We start from the raw sequence: 27311 nt of genomic DNA, 5'->3' as shown, positions 1-27311 counted from the left end.
GAAAGGTCATGGCATCAGTGTTCTGGGATGCGAAGGGGATTCTGTTTGTAGATTATCACCCCAATGGGAAAACAATTTGTGGAGAATACTATGCTAACCTTCTCGCCAAATTGCATCAAAAGATACACAAAAAAGGCCAAGTTTATCAAGGAAGAAATCATCTTACATCAAGACAATGTGTGCCCACACATCTGTGCCATCTCCATGGAAAAATTACACAAGTTAAGGTATGAATTGTTGCCACACCTACCTTATTCACCTGATATGGCTCCGTCAGACTTCCATCTCTTCCCAAAACTGAAAATTTTTCTTGGTGGACCAAGATTCACTTCAAACAAAGAATTGATAGCCGGAGTCAATAACTATTTTGCAGGCCTAGAGGAAACTCATTTTCGAGATGGGATCAAGGCACTGGAACATCGTTGGACCAAGTGCATTAATCTACAAGGAGACTGCATGGAAAAATAAAAAAAATGTTTCAGTGATCTAAGTACTTTTTTCCCATTCTGTTCTGAGAACTTTTCAAACCACCCTCATAAAGCAGGAGGAACAAGCACTTCTGATTTATGACCCAACACAATGTGCTGCAGAGAGTTCATTTAGCTTTTAACCACAGCATCATCCTGCAGCACAGTGACTGCCTTGTGTGTGAACATGAAAGGGCTCTCATCGGCTTCCAGCAGGAGCATTGTGAGCACTATTTTCCTCCAACTGTAAGTATCACTCAGTGAATATATAATTTCTGATGCTAGTGCCAATAAATTTCTTCACCTCTGATTGAGTACCATCAGTCGCACCTTGCAGCAGTAATGACACAGACTACTACCACCTGAACATGTCAGACAGCTGTTTCAATGAAATACTGTGGGACTTGTGCAATGTGATTCAGCAGCAAATGTGAGACATGTATTTGTATACAGTCACTGTAAAGAAACTTAGAAAAAAATGGTGACTATTGCATCACAGATGTAAAACAAAGCATACGGCTAAACTGGGTGTCTCTCCTAAGAGTGATCAGGAGCATTTTCTACAGTATTTCAGTGGATACTTCTCATTTAGTTTTTGCATTGTGTAGCCGGAGTCAGCACAGACAAACAGTGTTTGTCACATCCTTCATGAAATGCCCAGTATTGATGTAAAGCATTGATTTGTTACCCAATACAAACAAAATGATTTTTAAAGTGGAATTTTATGTGTCCATTTGATAGAGTGGTCCCAGATTAGTCTAGTGCTGTATTTGTTTTATCTATATTTATTTGCAAGGACAGTACATCAAGATGCATAATCAGCACTACAGCAGCTAACTCAGTAGTGCTGCTTGCTTGGTGGTAGCAGTCAGTGCGGACGAGGGCGATGCTGTCACTGCTAGAGTACTGGTTACTTCTCTGATTACTCCTTGCTTCTTGTTCAGTAATGTAACTAGCACTATGAACAGCATGCCCCTTGCAATGAATATATATGTGGAATAAATTTGTATTTGAGCAGGCCACCACATATTTGGTGACCCAGAAGAGGTTAAAATATGTTAGTATTACTGCGCCAGCTTCGACGTTCCGAGTCGTGTCAGGACATACATGCATGTTACGGCCATGCCAGCTGTATGCGGTTTATTTATGCATCCAAATGAATATTTCAACAACTGTTACCAAGCCAGGTCAGAGTAGCAGGATGAATGGAAGAGTCATGATAAAACCACTGCCCTTCTGGTAGCATAGTGAAGTACTATGGTTTGCGCAACTAGAGATCCAGTTAATTTTAGTGCAAATTTTGTCATATGAAATGAAGTTTAGTTACATGGTTGCAGCACTAACAAAAGACTTTGCTCCTCAGGTGCAAGATATCCTCGTGACATTGACAGAAGTGCAATGGTATGCTGCAATAAAGAATGCTCTGATTATACACCTGCCTCAGGCAGAAGAAAAGCTCCTTGAGAAACCTCTATGGATGGAAGGAAAAAGACCGCACTCCATCGCAGCTCCTACAGTGCCTACACATACCAGCCAGCACACAGTCAGTGATGATGTGTTATGATATATTTGTTTTTCAAGGTTATCTGCCAATATATGGAGAATTCTAATGGTGTGTCCAGTAGATCTGTATGCATTAGCACAAACAGTAGACAAGACCGTGGAGATGTATTCCTCAACAAGCATTGCAACACTGATGATGCAACAGGATAGCACAGCTGCAATGACTTTAGCATCTTTGCTCTCTCATTTAGCAGAACTAATTACACAGGTTGCCACACTGCAAAAAGCACACACCAAACAATGGCCACATCCACATTTGTCAAAAAGTCATAACCATTCACCTGCAGTGTCAAACAGCTGCTGGTACCATAAAAAATTTGGTAAGAGCACATGAAAATGCACAACATGATGCAAATGGATACACAACACAGAGTCTGTGGCAGCTACAGCTATTTCCACTAGTAATGCTTATGATGCCAATGACTCGAAGATCAAGACCTATGGATGAGTTACATTAATACTCAGTCTTGGTCTCTGTTGAATGTACAAATGGCAGTTCATAGTGGTCAATGTCTCACAACTGATCTTGGGATAGACTTCCTGTCTTTCTGTGATTAGGTTCCTAACATGTGACAGCAGCATTTGAACGAGACAACAGTAAATCTAAATGCTCAAGGAAAGGTTAGCTACACAGCCCCCATGACAGTACGTTTAACTGCCATGCAAATGCAATACACATGGCCATTGAATTTATGAGGCAGTCACCTATATCACTGCCAGTTAAGTTTACGACAGTGCACTACATTCTCACCACACCAGGCCTGCCTATCTATGCTCATCATAAGTGTATGGCACCTGAAAAGCTAAAAATAGTCCAGCAAAAATTTCGTAGTTTATTAGCAGAAGCCATATGTCGAACTTCAAGTAGCAGAGGCAGCCCCATTGCACGTCATTGCAAAGAAATACAATGGCTGATGTTCATGAAGTGATTCTCACCAGCTATAGGCAAAGACCATTCTGGACCAGTATTCCATACTGCATATACAGGGTTTCCTGTCCGATGTGCTCTGTAAGACAATCTTTTTCCACAATCAACTTAGTGCTTGCATATTACCAGATACCTGTAGCCATGGAGGATGTCCTAAAACAGCTGTCACTACTCCTTTTGGACTGTTTCAGTTCACGAGAGTGCCATTCAGTCTCTGTAACACAGCACACATGTTCCAGTGTTTTATGGATGAGGTCATCCAGGAATTCAATTTCTGCTACACCTACACAGATGATGTTCTTGTAATGTTGTTCCCTGAGGAGGAACATTTATAGTATTTAACTCTGTTGTTCAACATTTATGCATGCACAGACTAGTAATAAACCCTTCAAAATGTATTTTTGGGGCAACAGAAGTTCATTTCCTGGGATATACTGTGAACATAAATGCATGCCCCCTTCTCAAGATAAAGTACAAGCCACAATCACATATGCTTATCCAGTCACAATTATAAAGCTTTGTCAGTTTCTTAGTGTTATAAATTTTTACCAGCACTTCATTTCCTATCATACTCTGATCGCAGCTCCATTAAACAAACTTCTTAAGGGAGCACCAAAACCTTATGACAGTTTACAGTGGACAAATGAAACAGACTATGCTTCCCAGGCATACACATAGCAATATCAGATGTTAGCTACAGGGCTGGCACATCCTATACCGCAAGCTCTGCTTGCATTAATGGTTGACACCTCTGCTACTGGAGCTGTACTGCAACAGTCAGTGGACCATTGCTGGCAATCGGACCTGTTTTACAGCCACAAGCTGTCACCTTGGGCAACATATGACTGTGAATTGTATGCTGCATATGCTGCTATCAAAAAATTCAAACATCATCAGGTAGAAGGTCGACAATTTAGTATTTACACAGACCACGAGCCTTTGACTTACGCCTTTAAAGTGAAACCAAGCAAGGCATCTCCAAGACAGTTGAAGGACTTAGACTACATTAGCCAATTTTCAAGTCTTTTTTTATGCACAAGGCAACTTCAGTGTTATTATCCAATGTTGCAGTCTTGACCACACCAGAGCATACAACAGCATAGATTGAAACTAAAGCTACAGCCAATGATTTTGGTGCTCTTATGGATGGACAACAGTATGATGAGGAATTATGTAGACTGCTCATGCAGCAATCAGTCAGGGCCAAAACTATGTCAGCTAATCACACCTGAAACGAATGTCAGACTTTACTGTGGCATTTCTGAAACAAGACCACGACCATTTGTACCATAAAAATTTCAAACTCAGGTGATCACAGCTACACACCGTCTATCACATCCTGGAGTTCAAGGCACCATTTACTTAGTCAAGGAAAGTTTTATACATTCCAGTGAATATGGACTTGCAAAAGCATTTGCCAAGAGCTGCATGGAATGTCAAAGGAATAAAATCTCATGACACGTCATAGCACCATTGGGCACATTTGTATCCCCTAACCAACGATCTGAACTTGCCCATGTCAACACTGCAGGACCTCTCACAATTTCTGAAGGCTACAACTACTGCCACACAATAGTGGACTGATTTACCAGGTGGCCAGGAGTAGGTGGCCGGGAATGTTTCCAATAAGAGATATCGTGGTAGAGACAGTAGTGCAGACATTCTTTTGAGGCTGGATCACTCGATTTGGTGTGCCTTTACACATCAATATTGAACAAGGACATCAACTGAAAGCATATCTTTTCAAGGTACTGGCAATGTACTAGGTATTAAACACATATGCACCACGACCTACCACCCTACGATGAACGACATGATCGACTCCCTAAATCAGTAGCTCAAGTCAGCTCTATGGTGTCACACCACACAGAAGTGGACTTAGGCACTGCCTATTGTGCTCCTTGGGTTGTGAACATCTTTCAAGAGTGATCTTATGGCCACAGAAGCCAAACTTGTCTACACTTAAACATTATGACTGCTGGCAGAATTAATGCAAGATGGTACACATGACAATGTAGCACATTAAATTTTGCTCAGTGGATACACGCCAGCTTCAACCTGTTGTCTCCAGAGAGTAAACTGGATGATATCCATTCATTTTCAAAGATTTAGACAGCTGCATACATGTACTTTTCCACAATGATTCTGTTCACAAACCACTTCAGCCACTGCATGATGGGCCATACTCAGTGTTAAGTAAAAGCAGAAACACGTTCAGAGTTGACATTCATGATGTGCCGACTACAGTTGCCCTTGACCAGATCAAGCATGCATTTCTTGATGTGCAATACACCACTACAAAGCCAGTAACATCAGTTGCAAAAAGTGAAAATGTCATAACTGAAAACCCTTTATGTGCTGTCTTGCTGACATGCAACAACAGACACCAGATGTTACCGTGCATAAGATTATGCCAAGCTTACCCACTCTTAACCTGATGTCCCTGTATTCAAGAGTGCTGTGACAATACATTCTGAGCATCATGTCAGATTCAGCATGAAATATTGTTGACACTGGGGGAGGGGGGGGGGGGAGAGGGGGAAATCATGTAGTGACTCATCCTACTTGTGTAAATATGCAAACACAGTGATACGATGTACATAAATATTCTGTGTGTCTTCTTTTCCGTTATGTATTGTTTGACATTTCTCTTTCTTTGATTACTCTTTGCTTCTTATTCACTAATGTAACTAGCACTACAAATAGAACCCAGCTTATAAATTATATATACAGGGACGAAATCTGTATTTGAGCATACAATCAAAAGTGCCATTTGTTTAGACTGACTCCAGCTACAGAATGTAAAAATGAAATTGAAAATATCTACTATACATCAGAGAAAATGCACCTAACAACTCTTAGGGGACGCACCCTGTAAATAGATGCTGAATGATACACATTTGGCTGTCAAAACGATAATGCGTGAAGCCTTCATTGAGTACTGTAGCAAAATTTTACTACATGATCTCTCACTAAACCCAAAGAAACTTTGGTTACATGTAAAGGTTTTCAGTGGCACCAAAGTTAGTGTCCAATCACTCAGGACAGAGAAACAGAAATTGAGGGTAGTAAGTCAAAAGTAGAAATGCTGAATTCCATTTCCAAATGTTTCTTTACAAAGGAAGATAAAGAAGTACTGGCCAGTTTAACTCTCAAACCACTGTGAAGATGAGTGTTTGAGAACAGCTGAAGTTGTTAGAACTAAACAAAGCTTCAGGGCCCAATGGAATCTCTGTCAGATTCCATACAGAACTTTGCAGCCAAGTTACCTCCTAATTTAACTACATCATAGATCATACAATACTTTTAAAAAAGGAAGTCTACAGCATTGTATTCTGTAGTGTAAATGAGCAGTTCTGATTCGAGCCTGACAGCCAATGGTCATAGTCCATTAATGCCATATTATGTTAGTAGTAGCAGAGGGTCAGAGAAATAATCTGTATATAAACATTTAATAAATGGCAATGAGAAAAGGTTTTTAGGAAATAAATGTTAGAGAATTCCATGTTTTTCTGCCAAGAGCATGAAATAACTGACATCCTTGAACTTGAAAATATTTAAAAACCATCAAAGTGAACACACATATTATTCAAAGATACAGCCTTACTTGACGCTCATCATTACTGACAGTAGTAATTTGCTAGGAGACTTTTAAAGGTGAAAATAATGAATCATAAAACATTTTCCTATTTTCTATATTGAATCATATCATGAACCTGCCTACACACTCTAGTGGTAGCACCTGATGTTGCCATGGAAATGAGCAGCTGGTGTAAGTTTACTATCAACTGCTGTGGCATCACTACTCAGATGGCGATGATCGTCAGGCTTGCCCTGTGTTGGGATCCCGCCAGTCTCCAGCGTATAATCTGACACAAGGTCAGCCCCAGCCAGTGAGGATGCGAGCAGTAGACTGTATGCCATGAGTGTTATCATATTGCTTATGGTGCTGTTCTGGTGGACTCTATTTGTAACAAACAGAACTATGATATCACTAGGCTTGGTCTTCGCTTGGGAATACAAACTTAAGACAGGTTGCACTGCTTTTAGTAGTACCTCATATAATCTCTATTGCTATCAATAAGAACACTGTTTGAGAGTGTAGATCACCTTCCACAAAAAAGAGCAATATTACTGTGATTTATTTTACACTATTGCCACAAAAACGAAATATATTCACATTTGTAGAGTTTTATTGTATGCCTATAAAGTACAATGTGAATGAACAGCTAAGTTAACACTACAAGGAACACTGCACTGTTATAATGCAGCTTTTCTAATCAAACTTACATCTAAGTATAGTACAAAATGCTAACATCAGGAATATAAAACCCCTTTTTGAAATACAAGAGAGTGGATGAGAGTTATAGAGGAGGACAAAGGGTGCTACATCTTGGATGGAGAAGTAGAAACAGCTTTACAAGAGATGAAGAATCATAAAGCATGTGGAATTGATGTATTACCAGCAGAGTTGCTTAAGAGCCTTGGAGTAGAGGTGTGAAAGAGGTAACTTATCTATATAAGAAGATATATGAAAAACACAGAAGGCTGAAGGACTTTAGCTAGAAATAATGATACTGATTGAGAATAAAAGCAATGCTAAGAAATGTGAGGATTTGAGAATCTTAAGTTTGATTTTTCATGCAGGAAAAGTTCTACTAAGGATGATAAATAGAAGATTTCATGGTAGACTGGAAAAAGTACTGCAGAGGAACAGTATGGATTTAAAAGAAAGGAGGTACAAGGGATGCAATTTGACTGTTGAGAATTATAGGTGAGAGATACACTGAAAGAAGAAAAGAAGTTGATATTGTTTTCATTGACTTGTAGAAAGCCTTTGACAGAGTACAGTGAAATAAATTAATGGACATTCTAAGGAAGAGTAAAGCTGTCAAAAGAGATAGAAGGCTGACTACGAATCTGTACCTACAACACAAAATATGAGTACAGACTGGGAATGAGATGACAGAGGAAAGTACAACTGGAAGATGAGTGAGGCAAGGCTCCTGTCTCTCCCCAGTATATATTTAGTGCATATTCAGAAATGTTTGAAACAAAAAAGAGAAATGCGCATTGGTGGTAGAAGGATAGAATGTATTCGATTTGCGGATAATACAGAGTTATTGGCAGAGAGAGAAAGAACTATGATTGGAATGTTAAAATAATTAAAAAAGACCTGTGAGCAATTCACTATGAGAATCTATAAGAAAAAGACAAAATGTATGGTGATAAGTGCTAGAAAAATAAGAACAACTATAAAGTTAGGGGAGGAAGATACAGAATAAGTTAGTGCTTTCAAATAACTCAGAAGCATAATTACTGAAGACATGAGCTGCAATAAGGAGGTGAAAAAGTGTATAGAAATTCCTGAGAAGGCATTTAATAAGAAGAGGAAGCTTCTATATGGGTGCAGTATATGGTGCATTGCATGATAAAGAGCAGAGACATGGGCACTGAGGAAAGAGAAAGGAAAAAGAATTCAAACATTTGAGATGTGGATTAGATGAAGATAGAAGGGATAAAATGGGTAGACAAAGTGAGAGAAGAGAGAGAAATTTTACAGCTAATCAGGCGGAGGCAACACAATTAGCTTGGACAATGGATGAGAAGAGATTGTTTACTGATGGATGCTATGGAAGGAACAATGAACAGAAGGAAAAGAAAAATAGGAAGAAGAAGAAGAAGAAGAAGGAGGAGGAGGAGAAGATACCAGATGGTAAACAGTATATGGATAGAAAACAATTATGAGAAAATGAAGATGGTAGCAAACAACAGGACTGCATGGAGAGCTACAAGTGAAGACCTGCACTAGAGCAAGACAATGATGATGCTTAAGTGAAACTATTGTCATCAAGTTATTCCATAACTGTTTCAAATAGGGGGGGAAAAACATCCAAATAAGATTTTAGTTTCCTCGTCAGTGGACATCAAGATGGATGCATATGAGCTGGTGTGGTTATCAAAGTGGAATTGTACAGAATGCTGGACTCAGTTGTTTATCTGTCAACAGCAACAGGCCTGGCCTGGTAGTTCTTACCGTGATTGCAACTGTTGTGGACCAGTCTTTCGCCTCAGGCTGTACTCTGTTTTCTGCATGCTAGTGACAGTCATTTGCATTGTTCAACTTTGTGTTTGTCTCTGAGCTTCATCTCTAAGCAGTGTTCATACCCTCTGCTTCATATTGATTGACTCAACCTTCGAGTTTCATTCCCTCTGGGGTTCAGCTTGCAGCTTGTTGTTAAGCCACCATTGGCCCATATAGTTTAGATTTGTACTGACAGTGACAATTTGCGGCATTGTCATGCCTTGTGCAGATATTAAAGTGGTGATGTTGAATGTTTTTACATGTTTGATACTCTTCTTTTTTCCATGGTGTTAAAGTGCAGTCTCTATGGACCCAGCAGTTTTGCAATACTGGAAGGAACAGTGCTTTCTCCCCTGCCACCCCCAATGCCATTTGCTGGTTTCAACGAGGCTATGGAAAAGGTTCCTGGTGCACTGCCAAGTAAGATGGATTGTCAATCCAGTTGATAAGCCTGTCTTGTTACTGACCAGCAGTGTGGGATTATAAAAAATCATGCAGAATTTGAAGCCCTCTACCGACCTTGAGAAACTTAACTTTCATGAACTTCGTCAGTTGCTCATGCAGTATTGTTGTCATCAAACCCATGAGGTGGCAGCATGATTACAGTTCAACCAACCCACAAGCATCCAGGTAGTTGTATGTGGTGTGGATCGTCGACCTGCTAAGAGTGTATGGTAAACCAAACAGTCCCCGTCGACCTGCTAAGAGTGTATGGTAAACCAAACAGTCCCCAGTATCCTGTAGGGTGAGCCAGGTGGCCTTGCCTGCTGCTGGGCCACTGTGGCTGGGTGTCATTGATGATGAGGGTGCAATGACTGCACTGCCCATCTTTGGCTGCATTGGGCTCTATGGGTACATGTCGGTCAAAGTATCGTCACCCCTCTAACATAGTTTTTTGAGTTCGCTCTTGTTCTACACCTGTTTCCGGTCAACGGGCAATCCAGTGTCCTGTCCCAACTGTCATTTGATGCAATTTCAATAGGATTGTCTGCACATTGAGGCCATGTGTGTGGTCTACCTCAAAAAAAGCCCATTTGACACAGTTTGTGATGTCACAGTAGGTGTGCTGCGGAATGGTCGTCAGAGGCCACAGCATTTTCACTATACTCTGATGCTGCCTCCAATGCCCTGCAAGCATCACTCTGATGTATTCTGTTGCAAATGGTAATTAAAGGTTGCCCAATTGAGAGTCAGGGAGATACGAGAGACTCTTGGGCTTCCCTGTGTTGCAATGGCCACTACATCAAATTGTGTCTTATAGTAAACAGTCTGCTCCATTGAGGGGTAATCATCCATCTATGAACATTGTGGAATGCCAGCTTAAGTTGTAGTGGTATATTCATCATTGATGCAAACTGTTTTTGGGTTGGATATCTTTTCAATTTTTTGTTTCCAGATGGTTAACAAAGTACACTTAGTGGCTCAATCAGTCCCTTTCAAGATTTTGGACTGTTTGCTACGGCCATACAACCAGCTGTTTGAGAATACCTTGGGGCAGGCAGAAAATTTCCAGGCACATATCTCCCTTAAGCCATCAGCAATACCTAAATTTTATCACTCCTGCCACATTCCCTTAGCCATGTGTTACAAGGTCAACATCAAGTTACAACATCGGCAGGACCTCAGCATTGTTTCTCCTATTTCATCAAGTCAGTGGGCTACCTCATTGGAGGGGATTCACACAGCAGACAGTGCCATAAGTCTTTGTGGCAATTTTAAACAGACAGCCAATGTGCAATGTGTGATGGATTTGTAACCACTTTCATGGCCAGAGGAGCTGTCAGCCACATTGCCAAGGTGGCAGCATTTTTCATGCATCAAATTGCACAACACACTTCTGTTATTGGATGCAACTTCTCAGAAATTCTTGGTGGTCAATACCCCTTTGGGACTCACCAGTTTAATTGCTTGCCTTTAGGAATCTTGCCTGCTCCAGGACATTATCACCAATATTTGGAACAGTTAACTCAGTCAGCGCTTCTCTGTTCCACAAACTACACCTGTGCCATCTGGGTAATGGACTCTACATGAGAGGAGCATTTATGAAATCTGCAGGTGGTTTTCAGTGCATTCTAGAAAACGGCCTTCATTGCAAGCTATAAAAATGCAGGTTTTTCACCACAAAGTTGCATTTTTTGGGACATGTGTTCAGCATAGATAGTCTTATTCCTGTTGATGAGCACATCAAAGCCTTCTCAACTTGCTAGTGTCCAAGAACATTAAGAAGATCCAGTACTTTTTGGGTAAGGCTTCACCAAAAGGGCAACAATGTTTGTGTGGTTTGTGGACTGACAATGGGCTTTTCAGTCTCTCAAGCAGTTTTTGTGCTCCATTCTCGGCCTCACTTTCTTTATGCAGGTAAACTGTTAACCATGGCTGCTGATGCCTCCCAGTATAATGGTAATGCAGTTTTTCCCACTGCACCCAGATGGCATCAAGCAGCCCTTCACTTATGCAAAAAAGATGCTTTCTCTGGTACAACATAACTACTTAAACGTGGAAAAGGGGGTGCTGGCTATCATTTACCACATAAAAAGTTTCACATTTTCTTGTATGGATCGAAGTTTGGACTCATCACCAACTATAAGCACCTGGTTTCCTTATTTGGCACTCGCTCTAAGCTACTGGATCAGACTGCCCACCAGTTACTGAGGAGGTCCCTCAGTAATTTCAGTACGACATTTGTTAATAGTCCACTGCCCAGCATGTTAATGCAGATGAACTATCATGGTTGCTGCCTCATATGTATCCTGAGTTTGATCGACAAATGGGAGCAGTTTGGCAGAGCACATGCATGGGCCTGCCCAGTTGATGTCTCTAAGTCAGAAATGCGATGAAGTTGGCAATGGCACTGGTATGGTGGATGACTCCCAATTGTGGGAGTATGTCTGCCTGCACCTGCCCCTCCATGCCTTCTGTCTTTGACTGTGGATTAGGGCACTAGAGGCAATTGGTGCCACAACTGCTGATGTGGAGCCCATGGAATTTGCCCCGGTGCCCCTCTACCCCCTCATTCATCAGAGGTTGAGTCTCTGCCCCTGTCACTGACAACTGAACCAACCATCACCCTAGCCTCTGCTATCTTCCATTCCTCCAGTGGTGTTGGCAGCATCAGCATTGCCTTCTTTGGTCGCTGGTCCACTAATGGGGGATCTCTTGCCATTGCTGGTATCACAGGTTGTGGCAGAAGCCAGGCCATTTTTGGCCCTTTGTGGCCTTTTTTTTTTTTGGGGGGGGGGGACACTTACTATTCCCTCTAGCAAACATGTAGATGAATTCATATGAGCTGGCGTGGTACTGAAGTAGAATGGTACAGAATGCTGCCATGGAGGGTGCATGTGAAGCAAGGCATAGACAGGGCCACTACCACTAATTCAGTTATTTACTCATTGGTGGCAAGAGACCTGTCCTACCAGTTCTTATGCTGATTACAACTATTGTGGACCAGTCCATTGCCACATGCCACATGCAGTTTTCCACATGCTAGTAAGAGTCATTCACTTTGATTGAGTTTGGGTTTATCTCAGTGCTTTGACTCTTTGCATTATATGGACTCTCTGCTCCTCTGTAGACTGATTCATACACTGAGATTCATTCACTCTTCTGGGTTGTTGACAAGCTACCATCAGCTCATCTAGTTTACATTTTGCCAACAGTGACAGATCACAGTGTTCTCCTAGCCTTCTTTGGGTACTAAAAAGGTCATCCCTGAAGTCAAGAGAATATATAATTAGCAGTTTATAATCAACTCAGATAATAAATCAAAATCCCTGTAGAAAATTACAAATGATACAGCTGGAATGAAAGATAACAGTTACTCAACCATGAATTAAGAACGAAGATGGTGTTATTTCTGACCTCAGACAAGCAACAATGTAGGAACTTTCAGCTGCAGCCTTCATCAATAAAACACACACACACACACACACTAGCCAGCACACTTCATGCACACATGACCGCGAACTCCAGCATCTCAGGTGATGCTGGAGTTGGTGGTCACGTGTGCATGAGGTTTGCCTGCTTGCTTGTTTGTGTGTGTGTGTGTGTGTGTGTGTGTGTGTGTGTGTGTGTGTGTGTGTGTGGACAGGCACGCGTGCACGAGTGTGTGCACGCTTTACTGACGAAGGCTGTGCCTTCTTTACACTAAGTAACAATCTGTCTTTTCCAATATTGTTGATATTTCTACAAGGAGTTTCCACTGTTTGACCTTAACCAACTGTAGAAAATATTTAACAATCACTTCACAAACATTGGTGACCAATTTTCTTCCTTAACCAGTCCTCCTGTAACAACAATGTAGTTATTGGTTTTTTGTTTGTGGAAAATGTAAAGACAGTGTCATATTTAATAATGTGATAAAAAATAAAATTCAAGAAATATACAGGCAGATCTTCATCAGTTATTTAGTTAGCAGGAACACACAACGTTAAATCAAAATTTCAGCTGCAAGAATGTACCCCTAGACATAAGCCTTGGAGCCAACAACAAGAGATAATGAAGATAAGTAAAAAGTTTTTCTTTTGTATATCTTATGCCTCTCAAAGCTTTTGAAACTAATGAAGACACTAAGAAAAATTTAATAGTGATGTGTGGCAGGGTAAGATTACATGATGCCAACTGCAAATTCAGAAATTGTTTAAATACTGCAAGCTGCTACTGTATACAGACAAAACTAAATACATAAATTTCTCCTCATTAAAGTGGATATCATCAGTGACAGATATGACAGAGCCTACACATCCTCAGAGTGTGGATAGATGATACTGTACCATGGTTCATAGAGGACCCATGAACCAGACTGAGAAGTTTGGGCTACAGTTTTTGTGTTCTCAGTAAAGTCTGTGACATCTAACCCCATACAGCATTCCATTTTGGGGCATATTTCACAAAAAGATATATATTAAGCAACAACGAATAATTAAGATAATGGAACAAGGGTCTCTCTCTTCTTCTGCTACTACATATCTCTTTAATGAGGTCACTATCTTGCCAGTGCTATGTTCCTATATTTATGAAACTGTGTACTTTATGCATGAGAATTTGCATATTTAACCAAAAATAAATATGATCACCAATATCATACCCACCATCTCAATGACATGTTTATAGGTGCTCAACAGCTATAGGTGACAGCAGGATTAAGTAGATGACAGTACTTCTATACAAGAAGCTGTGTGGGAGAAAAGTTCCAGGGATAAAATAAAATTAGTGCTACAGCAACACTCTTTTTATTCTGTTCAAGAATTTATGAATCCCAATATAAATAATGAAGTTTAGTCTCCCTTATGAATGTGTATGTATCTTTTTAATATTTATGTGCAAAATGTTTGTGTTATGTACAAAATGTTTGTACAACATCAGTCAGTGGAAAATTCAGGATGCAATAATGACAGATAGCTACTCACCATAAAGTAGAAATATTGAGTTGCAGACAGACACAATGAGACTGCTAAACAAATGAGCTTTTGGCCAAAAGGCCTTCTTCTTCTAAATTAGATGACACACACACACACACACACACACGTTCATGCAAGCACAACTCACACACACACACACACACACACACACACACACAACTACTATCTCTAGCCACTATGGCCAGACTGCAAGCAACTGCACATGGCGGGAGAAGCAGTCTGACTGGTGTGGGTCAGGAGGAGGCTAGTGCAGGAAGGGGGAGGGTAGCAGTGTAGGGATAGGAGCGGTATAGCGTTGTTTGTGGGAGCATACAGGATCTTTGTGGGGACAGGGTAGTGCAGCTAGGTGCAGTTAAGATGTTAGTCATCAGGTAGGTAGGGGTGTATGGGAAAGGAAGCAGAAAAGGAGAGAAGCACAGAGGCAGTGGCTGCATTAGTGGGATAGAAGGCTGTTTAGTGTTAGAGTGGGAGCAGGTAAGGGGGTAGGTGGGTGATGGACAGTGACTAAGAAAGGCTGAGGTCAGGGGGGTTAAAGGAAGGTAGGGAGGATTCAGTCAGTGCAGGCTGTGAAACAGTCACCAAAATGAAGAATGTTGTGGTGAACAGCATGATCAGAAACTGTCCACATGTCTCTTGGCCAAAGTCTGTTGGTCCCCATTCATGCGGCCAGATGGCTTGTTGGTTGTCATGCCCACACAGAATGCAGCACAGTTGTTGCAACTGACCTTGTAGATCACATGACTGTTTTCACAGGTAGCTCTGCCTTTGATGGGATAGGTGATGCTTGTGATGACTGAAGTAGGTGGTGGTGGTGGTGGTATGATGTATGGGACAGATCTTGCATCCAGATCAACTACAGGGATATGAGCCATGAGGCAAGGGTTTGGGAGCAAGGGTGGAATAGGAATGGACAAGGATAATGTGTAGGTTTACTGGGTGGCAGGGACAATCATGGGTAGGATATTCCTCATTTCAGGGGAATGCTCTTTTGCAGCCAGATGGTGGGACTTTTGCTTTTGGGTGGGTGGCTGGAGAAATAAGGCACAGGAGATCTGTTTATGTGAAAGCTTGGAAGGGTAATTTTTTTAGTGAAAGCCTCAGTGAAACCCTTGGTATATTTGGAGAGGGACTGCTCCTCACTACAGATGTGATGGCCACAGGCAGCTGCACTGTATGGAAGGGACTTCCTGGTATAGAAGAAGGAAGGAAGGAAGATTAGGTTTAACATTCTATCTACATCAGGGTCATTAGAGTCAGGTCACAAGCTCAGATTATTTCAAGGACGTGGAAGGAAATCAGCCACGCCCTTTCAAAGCAATCATCGCATTATTTACCTGGAGTGATTTAGGGAAATAATGGAAAAGCTAAATCTGGGTGGCTGGATGCAAGTTTGAACTGTCATCCTCCTGAGTGCGAGTCCTATGTGCTGACCACTGCACCACATTGCTTGATTTCTTGGTATGGAAAGGGTGGCAGCTGTCAAAGTGGAGGTACTGCTGGTGGTTGGTAGGTGTGATATGGACAGAGGTACTGAGGTAACTATCTTTTAGGTGGAGGTCAACACTGAGGAAGATGGTTTGTTGGGTTGAGGAGGACCAGGTGAAGTGAATGGGGTAGAAGGTGTTGATGTTCTGGAGGAATGTGGATAGGGTGTCCACAACTTCAATCCAGATCACGAAGATGTCATCAATGAACCTGAAACAAGTAAGTGGTTTGTGATCCTTGGTGATTAGGAAGGATTCTTCCAGATGGCTCAATGACAGGTTTGCATAGGATACGGCTATGCAGATGCCCACTGCTGTACCAAAGATCTGTTTGTAGTTAAAGCCTTCAAAAGTGAATTAACTGTTGGTGAGGACATAGTTGGTCATGGTGACAAGGAAGGAGGTTGTAGGTTTGTAATCTATCAGACGTTGGGAAAGATAGTCTTCAATATCAGCAAGGCCATGGGGATTAGAAATGTTAGTGTAAAGAGGGGTAGCATCAATAGTGATGAGCAGGGCACCATGTGGTAAAGGAACAGGACCTGTAGGTAGTCAGTGGATGGAATGGTGGTGTCTTTTATACAGGAGCATAGGTTGTGATTAAGAGGCTGAACACTGTCCAGGTGTTGCATTTCGTGTATGAGGTGCTGCGGCTCACATATTCGTCTTGCTCACGTTACGAGCATATTAATCATGCCTCTTTTCTGGCTCAGGTGGTGGTTGATAGTTTGTGCTGGTATCGGTCCATGTGTGTTGGTTTTTGATACACGCTGTGTCCCAGGTTTTCACCACCCCTTGTGACCAGCGCATCTAGAAATGGCAGTTTTTTGTCCTTTTCTACTTCCATGGTAAATTTTATGTTCACATGGAGGCCGTTCAAGTGTCTTAGGAAGTTACCGAGCTGTTCTTCACCATGACTACACATGACAAAAGTATCATCGACGTACCTGTACCACACCTTATATTTGCAAGTCACCAAGTCCAGTGCCTGTGCTTCGAATTGTTCCATGAAGAAGTTGGCCACTACTGGGCTAAGAGGACTACCCACGGTGGCGCCTTCCAGCTGTTGGTAGAAATCGCAATTCCACATGAAATAGCTCATGGTGAGACAGGCATGGAAGAGCTTTGTGATGTCTTGCAGGAAAATGGAACCGATGTGCTCCAGAGCATCACTGAGTGGCACTTTCATAAACAGAGAAACAACATCGAGGCTGACCAATGTCGTTTGGTGCAAGTTTCAGATTCTTCAGCTGCTCAATGAAATGTCCTGAGTCCTTTATGTATGTTTCATTCTTCCCCACGTGTGGCTGGAGCAGAGAGGCCAAGTGTTTTGCCAGAGCACGCACTGAGAGCGACAAACCATGTAACAAAATTCGCCAACATGGAAGTTCTGGCTGTAGAGAAGCACAATCACACGCACTTGTTCAGAGAAGCTGAAGAAATACAAAAACATGCGAACAGTTTCAACAAGAAAGAGGAAAGCCTTAAGATAAATGGATCCTGGCTTCCCGTACTGCAACGAACAACCGTCACAGGTAGCAAGAGGAGAACCGCACCAGAAATGACTGAGGAGAAGTCCTCGGATGTTGGGGTGCCAGGTACATATAGTCTGTGGCCGCAAGCTCAGCTCCAGTTCACCACCGGCAATGGAGGGTGAAGCTTTGACAATGCCAGCCACTCGTGCTGGCGAAACATCAGTGAAATCGTTAGATGAACGTCGGCCGAAGAACCCGATACAGAAGCCAATAGGCAGTTTGTCAACAAGTGGCCACGAAAGCCTTAACAATTTTGAATCTATCCTTTTCTTAATATTGTCATTATATGTTTATGTTTACATGTAGCTCCTGATTTTTGTTATACCTTATTTACAAACATGATAACCTAGTGTAATTGGTGTGTAGGTGCACTGTGTATCACACAGTAATAGTTCACCCGGCATAACTGATAGCTTTGTGTTAAAAAATATTGTAAGAGCTATGATTTGCTGTTAACAATGCGTGACTCATATTATTCAATAATTCAAAAGTATATGTTTGTAACTATAATGTGCACTATGGGATCAAAAGTATCCGGACACCTGGCTGAAAATGACTTACAAGTTCATGGCAACCTCCATCGGTAATGCTGGAATTCAACATGCTGTTGGTCCACCCTTAGCCTTGATGACAGCTTCCACTCTCGCTGGCATACATTCAACCAGGTACTGGAAGTTTTCTTGGGGAATGGCAGCCCATTCTTCATGAAGTGCTGCACCGAGGAGAGATATCAATGTCAGTCAGTGAGGCCTGGCACGAAGTCAGCCTTCCAAAACATCCCAAGGGTTCAAGTCAGAACTCTGTGCAGGTCAGTCCATTACAGGGATGTTACTGTAATGTAACCACTCCACAACAGGCCCTGCATTATGAATAAGTGCTCGATCATGTTGAAAGATGCTATCGCCATCCCCGAATTGCTCTTCAGCAGTGGGAAGTAAGAAGGTGCTTAAAACATCAATGCAAGCCTGTGCTGTGATAGTGCCATGCAAAACAACAAGGGGTGCAGGCCCCCTCCATGAAAAACATGACCACACCATAACACCACCACTTCCGAATTTTACTGTTGGCACTACACATGTTGGTAGATGATGTTCACCGGGGATTCACCATAAGCAAATCCTGCCATTGGATCACCACATTGCATACCATGATTCATTACTCCACACCATGTTTTTCCACTGTTCAGTCATCCAATGTTTACACTCTTTACACCAAGCGAGGCATCGTTTGGCATTTACTGGCCTGATGTGTGGCTTACGAGCAGCCACTCGGCCATGAAATCCAAGTTTTCTCACCTCTTGCTAACTGTCATAGTACTTGCAGTGGATCGTGAAGCAGTTTGGAATTTCTGTGTTATGGTCTAGATAGACGTCTGCCTATTACACATTACGACCTTCTTCAACTGTCGACGGCCTCTGTCAGTCAACTGACAAGGTCAGCCTGTACGCTTTTGTGCTGTACGTGTCCCTTAGCATTTCCACTTCACTATCACACCAGAAACCATGGACCTACAGATGTTTAGGAGAGTGGAAATCTCGCCTATAGACATATGATATAAGTAACACCCAATTACCTGACCACATTCGAAGTCCGTGAGTTCCGCGGAGTGCCCCAGTCTACTCTCTCACAATGTCTAATGACTATTGAGGTTGATGATATGGAGTACCTGGCAGTAGGTGGTAACACAGAGCACCTCATATAAAAAACTTATGTTTTTTGGGGGTGTCCTGATACTTTTGATCACACTGAGTATATAGATTTTCTCTGACTTGTCACATGTCTATGTGTAACAACACACTGTACAATACCAGGTATCAATATAGATCACATCAAACCAGAGTTTTTGTGTTTGTATATGCCAGGTAATGGTGTACAGTAGAGGTAGACATATAAGAGAATAGCTTTGTCTACTGTTAATGTAGGATTTGGATGAGGGATGTGAAAGTTTTCCTGCCAGTGGGCAAGTGACAAAATAGAGAAGCCAAATAATGTGGAGTAGTTTCTGCTGAAGATGCAAATAACATTTTCCCATTCTTTTGCATTTTTTTATTTCATTCATCTTCATAATTTGAAACAGTGCTGATCATAAACAGTTTCTGTTAAAGTCATAACTGTTTTTCCAACAAAGAACTAGTCATAATGCAGTTTTGGCAGTCTATGTATGACATTTACAACGAACTTTTCTGAACACTCTTTTGCCTGTGTCAAAGGAGTGACATGTGATTATGTGAGTTTTGAATCTACAATGAAGATTCGTATCTCAATTATGACTAGCAGTAGCAGATCAATGCAATGAGAAATTTTATGTCTTGTGATAACAGGAGAAGCAAATAACAAATTTAGTGATGATTAGCACCAGCAGATCTAATGATGATTATTGTTAGCAGATCAATGAAAGTAGACATTTTATACCTTGTGGCAAAAAGAGCAACAGCCAATGAAAGACAAGGAAAAAGGATGAAACTAATTATAAACTGGAATGACAAGTTTAACTGCACATTAATTTTGAGATATTATAATGGTTTCCATTACACTACTTTGGAACATTGTGAAGAATGATACAAGTTCATAACTTATCTAGAAATGTTAGTGCTAGGTGAAATCAAAAACGGAAAACAGAAATATAACCTCTGTCCTGGTTAAAGCTATTAAATTTTTATGTTAAGTTAATTTTTGACACAGTTCTAGATGACACAAAAAGTTAAATAAATCTGAGAACATTTTCTGGTTCTATAAAACTAAAACACCATGGTCTAGGGGTTAACATCCTAGCCTATCAATCCATATGTTCCACAATGATTTTGCCACAACCTGTATTCTGAATACATATATGATTATTGTAGTCAAAGATGTATGATATAAAGCGTCATTCATTTAGTCCACAGCAGCCTTGACAAAAATGAGCTGAAGGATCAGATGATAGTAGTAGTAGTTTTAGGAGGAGGAGGAGGAAGAGGAGGAGCAGCAGCAGCAGAAGTAGTAGTTTCATCCCTGGATCACTTTTACATGGATACTGGACATGTACCAGTATTACAGTTTAAGAACAAAAATAACAAAATGCTTACATATAGGCATTTACATACTTACAGATCAAGTTTTACAGTTTCTTGAGTGAATACATCATTGAATTATGTGTTTGATGATGGTGGACATCTTTATTTTTGTGTAAATATGCAAATTTTCATAAATGAAGTGGCAGTTTCATGAATGTAGGTACATGGCATGGGCAAATTATTGAACTTGCTACAGAGATATCTAGCAGTGGAGGACAGAGACATTTTTTCCTTTCCAACTACTTTTTTCCCTAACTGAGGGACTAACAGTTCTTAAAGTTAGGTAGAGTTTTTCTATTTATGTAAATGAGTGTTGTCTGTTTTGTCGTACATGTCCAACAGAACAGACAACACTCAGGATTATGCAGCCTGTACTTCATTTTCTAAAATGGAGGAAGGGGGAAGAAAGAGAGAGGGGTAGTCGGGAAATCATGAATTCCAGATGCACAGTGAAATGTGGTGTTGCAATAGCGGAAGTTGAAAATTGGTGTTAGACTGGGACTCAATCCTGAATGCTCCATATCTCTAGAATGGTTGCCTTAACCACCTTTGAAAGTTCGAAAGAACTGACAATACTCAGTTACACAAACATAAACAAGCACAGTGGTTGTATGACATAAGTTTCAGTGTGGAGGCACACATATTGTTCAGACACCTAAGGGAATCAAGAATTTGCGTGTAGGAGGTGTAGAGGACGAGGGATGCTGCAATGTAGTATGCGACAAGTTGAGAATTTGAGTCCGACGGAAGGTATGTACTGGTGCCGAGACGGTTAAGGCAATTGTCCAAGAGAAGTAGAGCATCCAGGTTCAACTCTTGGTTCACCAGACATTTTCAACTTTTGCTACTGCAATACCCTGTGCAGCTAGGAGTCACTATTACCCAGTTGCCATTTTCTGTTTCTATACTCTTCTCTATTTCAGAAAAAAGTAGTTTTTTGTGTCTATAGGCAGAGATGAAATAACTTGAATGACCATTGAAATGAGAGATTTAGAGAGATATTCTCTCTCAGAGTGTTGCAATTTATTGCAAGTATAGTCTAGAACTCTAGGGTCGCATTCAACCAGATTAGAAAATAATGGATCTGTTACAGGTGAAAAGCAAGATCTCTTTACCTGATAGCAAACTAGTGACACCATAAGCTTTTCTGCCACCTGACTGGAGCTAAAACGTCTTTTATCTTTTTCATTTCTCTTTGCTAAATGATCCCACAACTTGGTCCACAAATCAACACGATATGGAACAAGTCTCTGCTGGGGTGACAGCAGCATCATAGCAGTATTCCACAGCGTTTCTTGTGATATGGACATTGTGAGACGGTTGATCTGAAATACAAAGTGATATATTTCAAATGGATATTACATTTTCCAGCTGATAAATTTTTCCCAAAACAAATTACTGCTCTGTATAATGTATATTACTTTTATGACTATAATCTCTGTATAAATGACAGTACTTACTTTTACTTCAATATTAGTGATTCGTGAAATGGTAGTTAGTGGCAATAATCCTAACAAAGGCAGTGCATCGGAAGTTATTGTTCTGTAGGAGGAAGCATAAGCACCACCAACTAGCATTTCCTGTAGAATTTGTGATACATTCAATCTCAGTGGCTTCTCAAGAAAAGTTTTAAGCAACTGCAAGAAGAGCAAAGACGGATGAGAGGCCCAACTTCCAAATCATGCAGTTATAAGCAAATTAAGTCAAATAAAAAATATAAAACCATGCAAAGTAATAGAATCTGCAGTGATGTGAAGGTTTATTACACCATTACAGATAAGTATTTTTAATTATTAAATGATAGTTAATTATCATATAAATACAAGACAAAAGAGATGCAAGACAAATTTTGGAGAAGTGATTTACTATCACATCTGAATGAAGATGTGCACAAACCAGAAACACCCAATATCATGTTGCTAAGTGTGAAGCAGAACACACACACACACACACACACACACACACACACACACACACACACACACACACACAGTCACAGTAGCACAACTCACACACACAACCATTGTCTCTGACTGCTGTGGCTGCATTGGGAATTGCCAATGCACTAAGGGTATCAGCAATCTGGCTTGAGTGGTGGGGGTATGGTGGAGGCATGCTGCGGGGAAGGGGAGGGATAGAAGGGAGAAGGGTGGGGGAGGGGGAAAGTGTAGTGCTGCTTGTGGGACGATACTGGGGCATTGTGGGAAAAGGGTAGGCTGCTATGTGCAGTGTGGTTGGGGGATGACTGGAAAAAGAGATAAGTAGAAAATGGAAAAAACCTAGTGGGAGTGTTGGTGGAATAGAAGGTTGTGAAATCTATATGGTGCTGGCTGTGAAACAGTCACTGAAGTAAAGCACACTAAGTTGGGCAGCATTTTCAGCAACTGGGTGGTCCACCTGCGTCTTGGGCATAGCTTGTCGGTGGCCATTTATGATAACAGACACCTTGTTTGTTGTCATGCCCATGTAGAAAGCAGCACAGTGGTTGCAGCTTAGTTTGTAGATCACATGGCTGCTTTCACCGGTAACCCTGCCTTTGCTGTGAAAGCAGCAATGTGAACTACAAACTAAGCTGCCACCATTGTGCTGCTTTCTAAACGCACGACAACCAATGAGCTGCCTGTCTGCATGAATGGCCACCAACAATTTGTGCCAACAAACTGTGCCGACATACAATTGGACTACCCAGCTGCTCAATTTGCTGCCAAACATTATGTGCTTCAGTTCTGCCAAAGAACCTACTAGTTTTCTCCCTCTTCTCTAGTTCTCTCCTATCCCAATCCCATTCCCCCCAACCTTACGACTGCACCTAGCAGCCCTCCTTGTTCCCACCATGTCCCTGTATGCACACACAATCAGCACTACACCCTACACCTCCCTGCTATCCATCACCCTCCCCACCCCAGACCTCCTCCTTAGCCCCACCATCCATGTCAGATTGCTGCTCTGATCATGCATAGTTGCAGTCTGCAGTCTGGCCACAGTGGGAGGAGACAGTGGTCGAGCGTGAATTGTGCTTATGTACATGTGAGTGCATTCTCTATTTTAAAAGAAGGCCTTTTGGCTCAAAGCGTAAGTGTATAGCAGAATATTCATTGTGTCTGTCTGTGACTCGAGCTCTCCTCTCTATAAGGCGAGTAGCAATCTATCCTTTTCATAGTAATGTTGTTAAAAATTCATGAATAAGGGTTTTGTTTCAAAATTGCCGCCCCCCCCCCCCCCCCCCAATAACAATGACTCATAATTTTGGGGATCAGAACTAGCATAGCAGTTCACCATACACCATGAACTTGTCCTTAATGTGTTGAAATTTCTTCCTCTTGGTTTCTTTATTTTCTTGCAGATGTTAATTTTCTCATGCTTTAATTTACAGTTAGTACTGTTCCCTACAATCATTAATCTCCTACTCCAATATATTTTATTATTATTATTATTATTATTTTCATTGTTGTAGTAGTAGTTGTTGTTGTCGGAGACCAAATGCTAGCTAGCATAATCTCTAATGTCCCAACTTTTGTCAGCATTAATAAATGCTATTGTGCTTTCTTAGCAGCTATTCCAAAAAATCCTATTATCAATTTCCCAAAGGCAGCAGATGTGTGGTACCTAGGCAATGCACTCCTTTCAGAGTTTAGATGTTGTTAGCTTAAATCAACTAGACCTTTTAAACTAAGGGGAATCACTGACATAAAATCACCAGAAATAGGGCTGTGCGGGAGTAAGCAGCTCATAAACACTAAAGGTCTAGTTACTCATAGTGCCAAAAACACACTCATAGCCTGGACAGCCTTACACTTCAAGAACACAGACAACTGAAAATGGGTTGTAAACACACTGATTATTCACAATAAATAGACCACAACCATTTGAATGAATTTATCATATATACTTGGCAGAAAGCTGATAGTGGCTTCCTCTAAATTAATGGGAGTCTTTGCTACATTTTCTGCAAGCAGTTGTATATAATATTTAACTCTTGCACTCAATCTACTCCCAAACAGTTGAGTAGGAATTGTTGGAAAAATATGGTTATTAGCAATTGAGAAATACTTTGAGAATTTGCTACCTACAACTACTATAAAATTACCAACATCTTTTTCAGGGAGCATGGCATCATTAGTATGAGGTTCAGCATCAGTACACATTACATCATGAAAAGGAAAGGTTATGGGCTCATATCAGAGACACCAGACATTTAGAAGCTGTGCATCTGCTTAGGAACACTATTTACATGTAACTAAATTACAAAAACATAGTGAAGAAAACTGATTTGCGAATGAAAACAAGAACAATGTTTACTTGGTGGGAGAACTAGAATTTAAATACCACTTAGAAGGTAAAATTCCCAATTTAGTCATCAATGTATCTAAAGGACACTGTTTATGAACCTTATGGGATAAAAATAAGGTATCACAGACAAAAATCTCTAAGAATATGGACTGAAGAGGTCAGCCATGTCGTATCTGCTGAACAGAAGGGTTAAAAGAAAATGATAAATAATTAATCTTAGTATAATCAAGAGATTTACAAAAGATAAAAAGATGCAAAGACAAGAACTGTAGGATGTGTAATTGAGAACACAGACAAGGAAGACAGAATTTATCACACAAGGCCATGAATATTATAATTGACATACAGCAAAAATTTGTTTCATCCCTCTGTAACATGTAAACTCTCAATAGCAAGCACATTTCATCTTATCAATATAAACATGACAGAACTGGAAGTCATAAAAGGAAAGGATGCTTTTAGTTACAATTGAGGCTCTTATACATCTCAAATGAATGCTCCAAGACAAGAATGGTACTTGAATCATGGAAGACAGTGGAGGTGATATCACTTTACAAAAAGGGAGGAAGAAATGCCTGTGAGAGCTACAGAGGTATAAGCCTATTACTGTACATATTCCACTCCCGGTAGCTGAGTGGTCAGTGTGACAGACTGTCAATCCAAAGGGCCCGGGTTCGATTCCCGGCTGGGTCGGAGATTTTCTCTGCTCAGGGACTGGGTGTTGTGTTGTCCTAATCGTCATCATTTCATCCCCATCGACGCGCATGTCGCCGAAGTGGTGTCAAATCGAAAGACCTGCACCAGGCGAACGGTCTACCTGACGGGAGGCCCTAGCCACACGACATTTCATTTTCACTGTACATATTTCTTACAAACTCTACACAAGAAGTACTAAAAATAGGGTGAGAAATGTTTTTGATGACCTCCTAATGGAGGAACAAAATTACTTTAGAAAGGGTTGATTTTGTAGTGAGAATTTACTATTGCATGACATTTAACTGAAAAAGACAAGAACGCAACCTCAATACTCAGATCATATCATAGATAATGAAAAAGCTTTCAACAATGTGAACAGAAGCAGCCTTGGAACATCATTGAAGAAACTAGGATTACCAAGGTATTTAACACAGATAATAAAGGGTTCACATCTGCGAACAGAAATTATAAACAAATTCAGAGAAAGAGAAAACAGGACCAATTAAGATCAACAGAGAAGTGAGACAGGGGTGTAGCCTTTGACTTAATGTATTCTATATATACTAGGACCTGGGCTTCCCAAACATTTCCTCTGATAGAACACTTCAAGAATCCAGGTACTCTGATGGAACACCTTGTTTATTTTGAAGGTTAATAAAGTTTTTCAAACAAAGAAAATCCTGTTAATAAAGTTTATTTAATGAGAAAACTTGTTTTGTTCAACGATTATTTCAATTTTAAATTCTAACTAATAACGCAGAAATCATAATAAAACTTTTAAAAAATAATCAGTATAGTTGAAATGCAAAAAAGCCAAGTTATTAATAATTTTCATGGAGCACTTCCGATGGAACACCAGTATTCTAAGGAACACAGTTTGGAAAACCATGATTAGACAACAGTTTTAGATACTGGAAACCGGAGTTAAACAAGGTGTGAGATTAACATAGGACACACAAACATAAATATTCTGCTTCTTAGTATTGAGCAAATAATTATTCATAAGACAGAAAAGTAAGCAAAACAATTTTAAACCAATAGGAAATAGATATATATGAGGACTGAGGAACAGAGAGCTTCAGTAAAGACAAAACAGGCTGAAAGTTTGCAATATGTCACCTAAATTAAATATGAAGATCTGCCAGCTCAGAATTTCAGTAAAAAAAACTGAAGTTAAGGCCTTCAAAGGGAAATTTCCAGTTCACTCCAAAATAGTACTGTATAAACAGTCAATAGAACAGGTGTCACTTATCATTTGTTAGGCTTCAGTATTAGTAGTGAACATGGCAATGATGTCACTAATAAAGTAAATAAGCTTCAAATGGTATGTAGCACAATACACAGAACAATGGGTGGCAAGGCAGGACAGGATATAAAGTTAAAATTTTGGAAAGTAATGGCTACTCCTATTCTAAAATGTATAGGTGAAACGTAGACACTTACAAAGAAAAACAAAACAATTATGGAAGGAATAGTAAAGGACTTGTTGAGAACTGCTGTCATCAGTATTGAAATCAATTAATTACATATCCTGTCAATTTACTTTATTGCAAATAAGCTACTGGTAAATAAAAAGATAATAGTGACAACACATTTCCTGCTAAGCTACAATATAAACATAAATGTTACTCCATTTACACCTCCACTAGCTCTTCTATATACAAATAAACAAATTTTTTTTGGTATTATTGTGGTTGAACACCTGTCATGCAAAGAGGATATAGGTCATATTTGTAAGGAAGTCAGTACAAATGTGCATTTACTGAAAATGGTCTTAGTCTTCCTGGACCATG

The 27311-nt window shown here is 40.5% G+C and overlaps 1 protein-coding gene across 5 annotated transcripts in view; it reads right to left on the bottom strand.

The window, feature by feature from the left end:
• Positions 1 to 27311, bottom strand: part of LOC124605465 (protein pigeon) — a 498287-nt gene that overhangs the window by 140673 nt on the left and 330303 nt on the right. For 4 of the 5 annotated variants that reach the window (XM_047137163.1, XM_047137164.1, XM_047137161.1 and 1 more), the window contains 2 exons: positions 21993 to 22169; positions 21648 to 21857 (listed from right to left, as the gene is read on the bottom strand). In XM_047137163.1, the coding sequence (XP_046993119.1) occupies positions 21648 to 21857; positions 21993 to 22169 (387 nt within the window). The remainder of the gene's footprint in view (positions 1 to 21647; positions 21858 to 21992; positions 22170 to 27311) is intronic. The other variant, XM_047137165.1, reaches the window with a different exon arrangement.

The sequence above is a fragment of the Schistocerca americana genome, chromosome 3 (genome assembly GCF_021461395.2).
Source record: "Schistocerca americana isolate TAMUIC-IGC-003095 chromosome 3, iqSchAmer2.1, whole genome shotgun sequence".
Classification (NCBI taxonomy): domain Eukaryota; kingdom Metazoa; phylum Arthropoda; class Insecta; order Orthoptera; family Acrididae; genus Schistocerca; species Schistocerca americana.
This window is presented reverse-complemented; position numbering and strand designations above follow the sequence as displayed.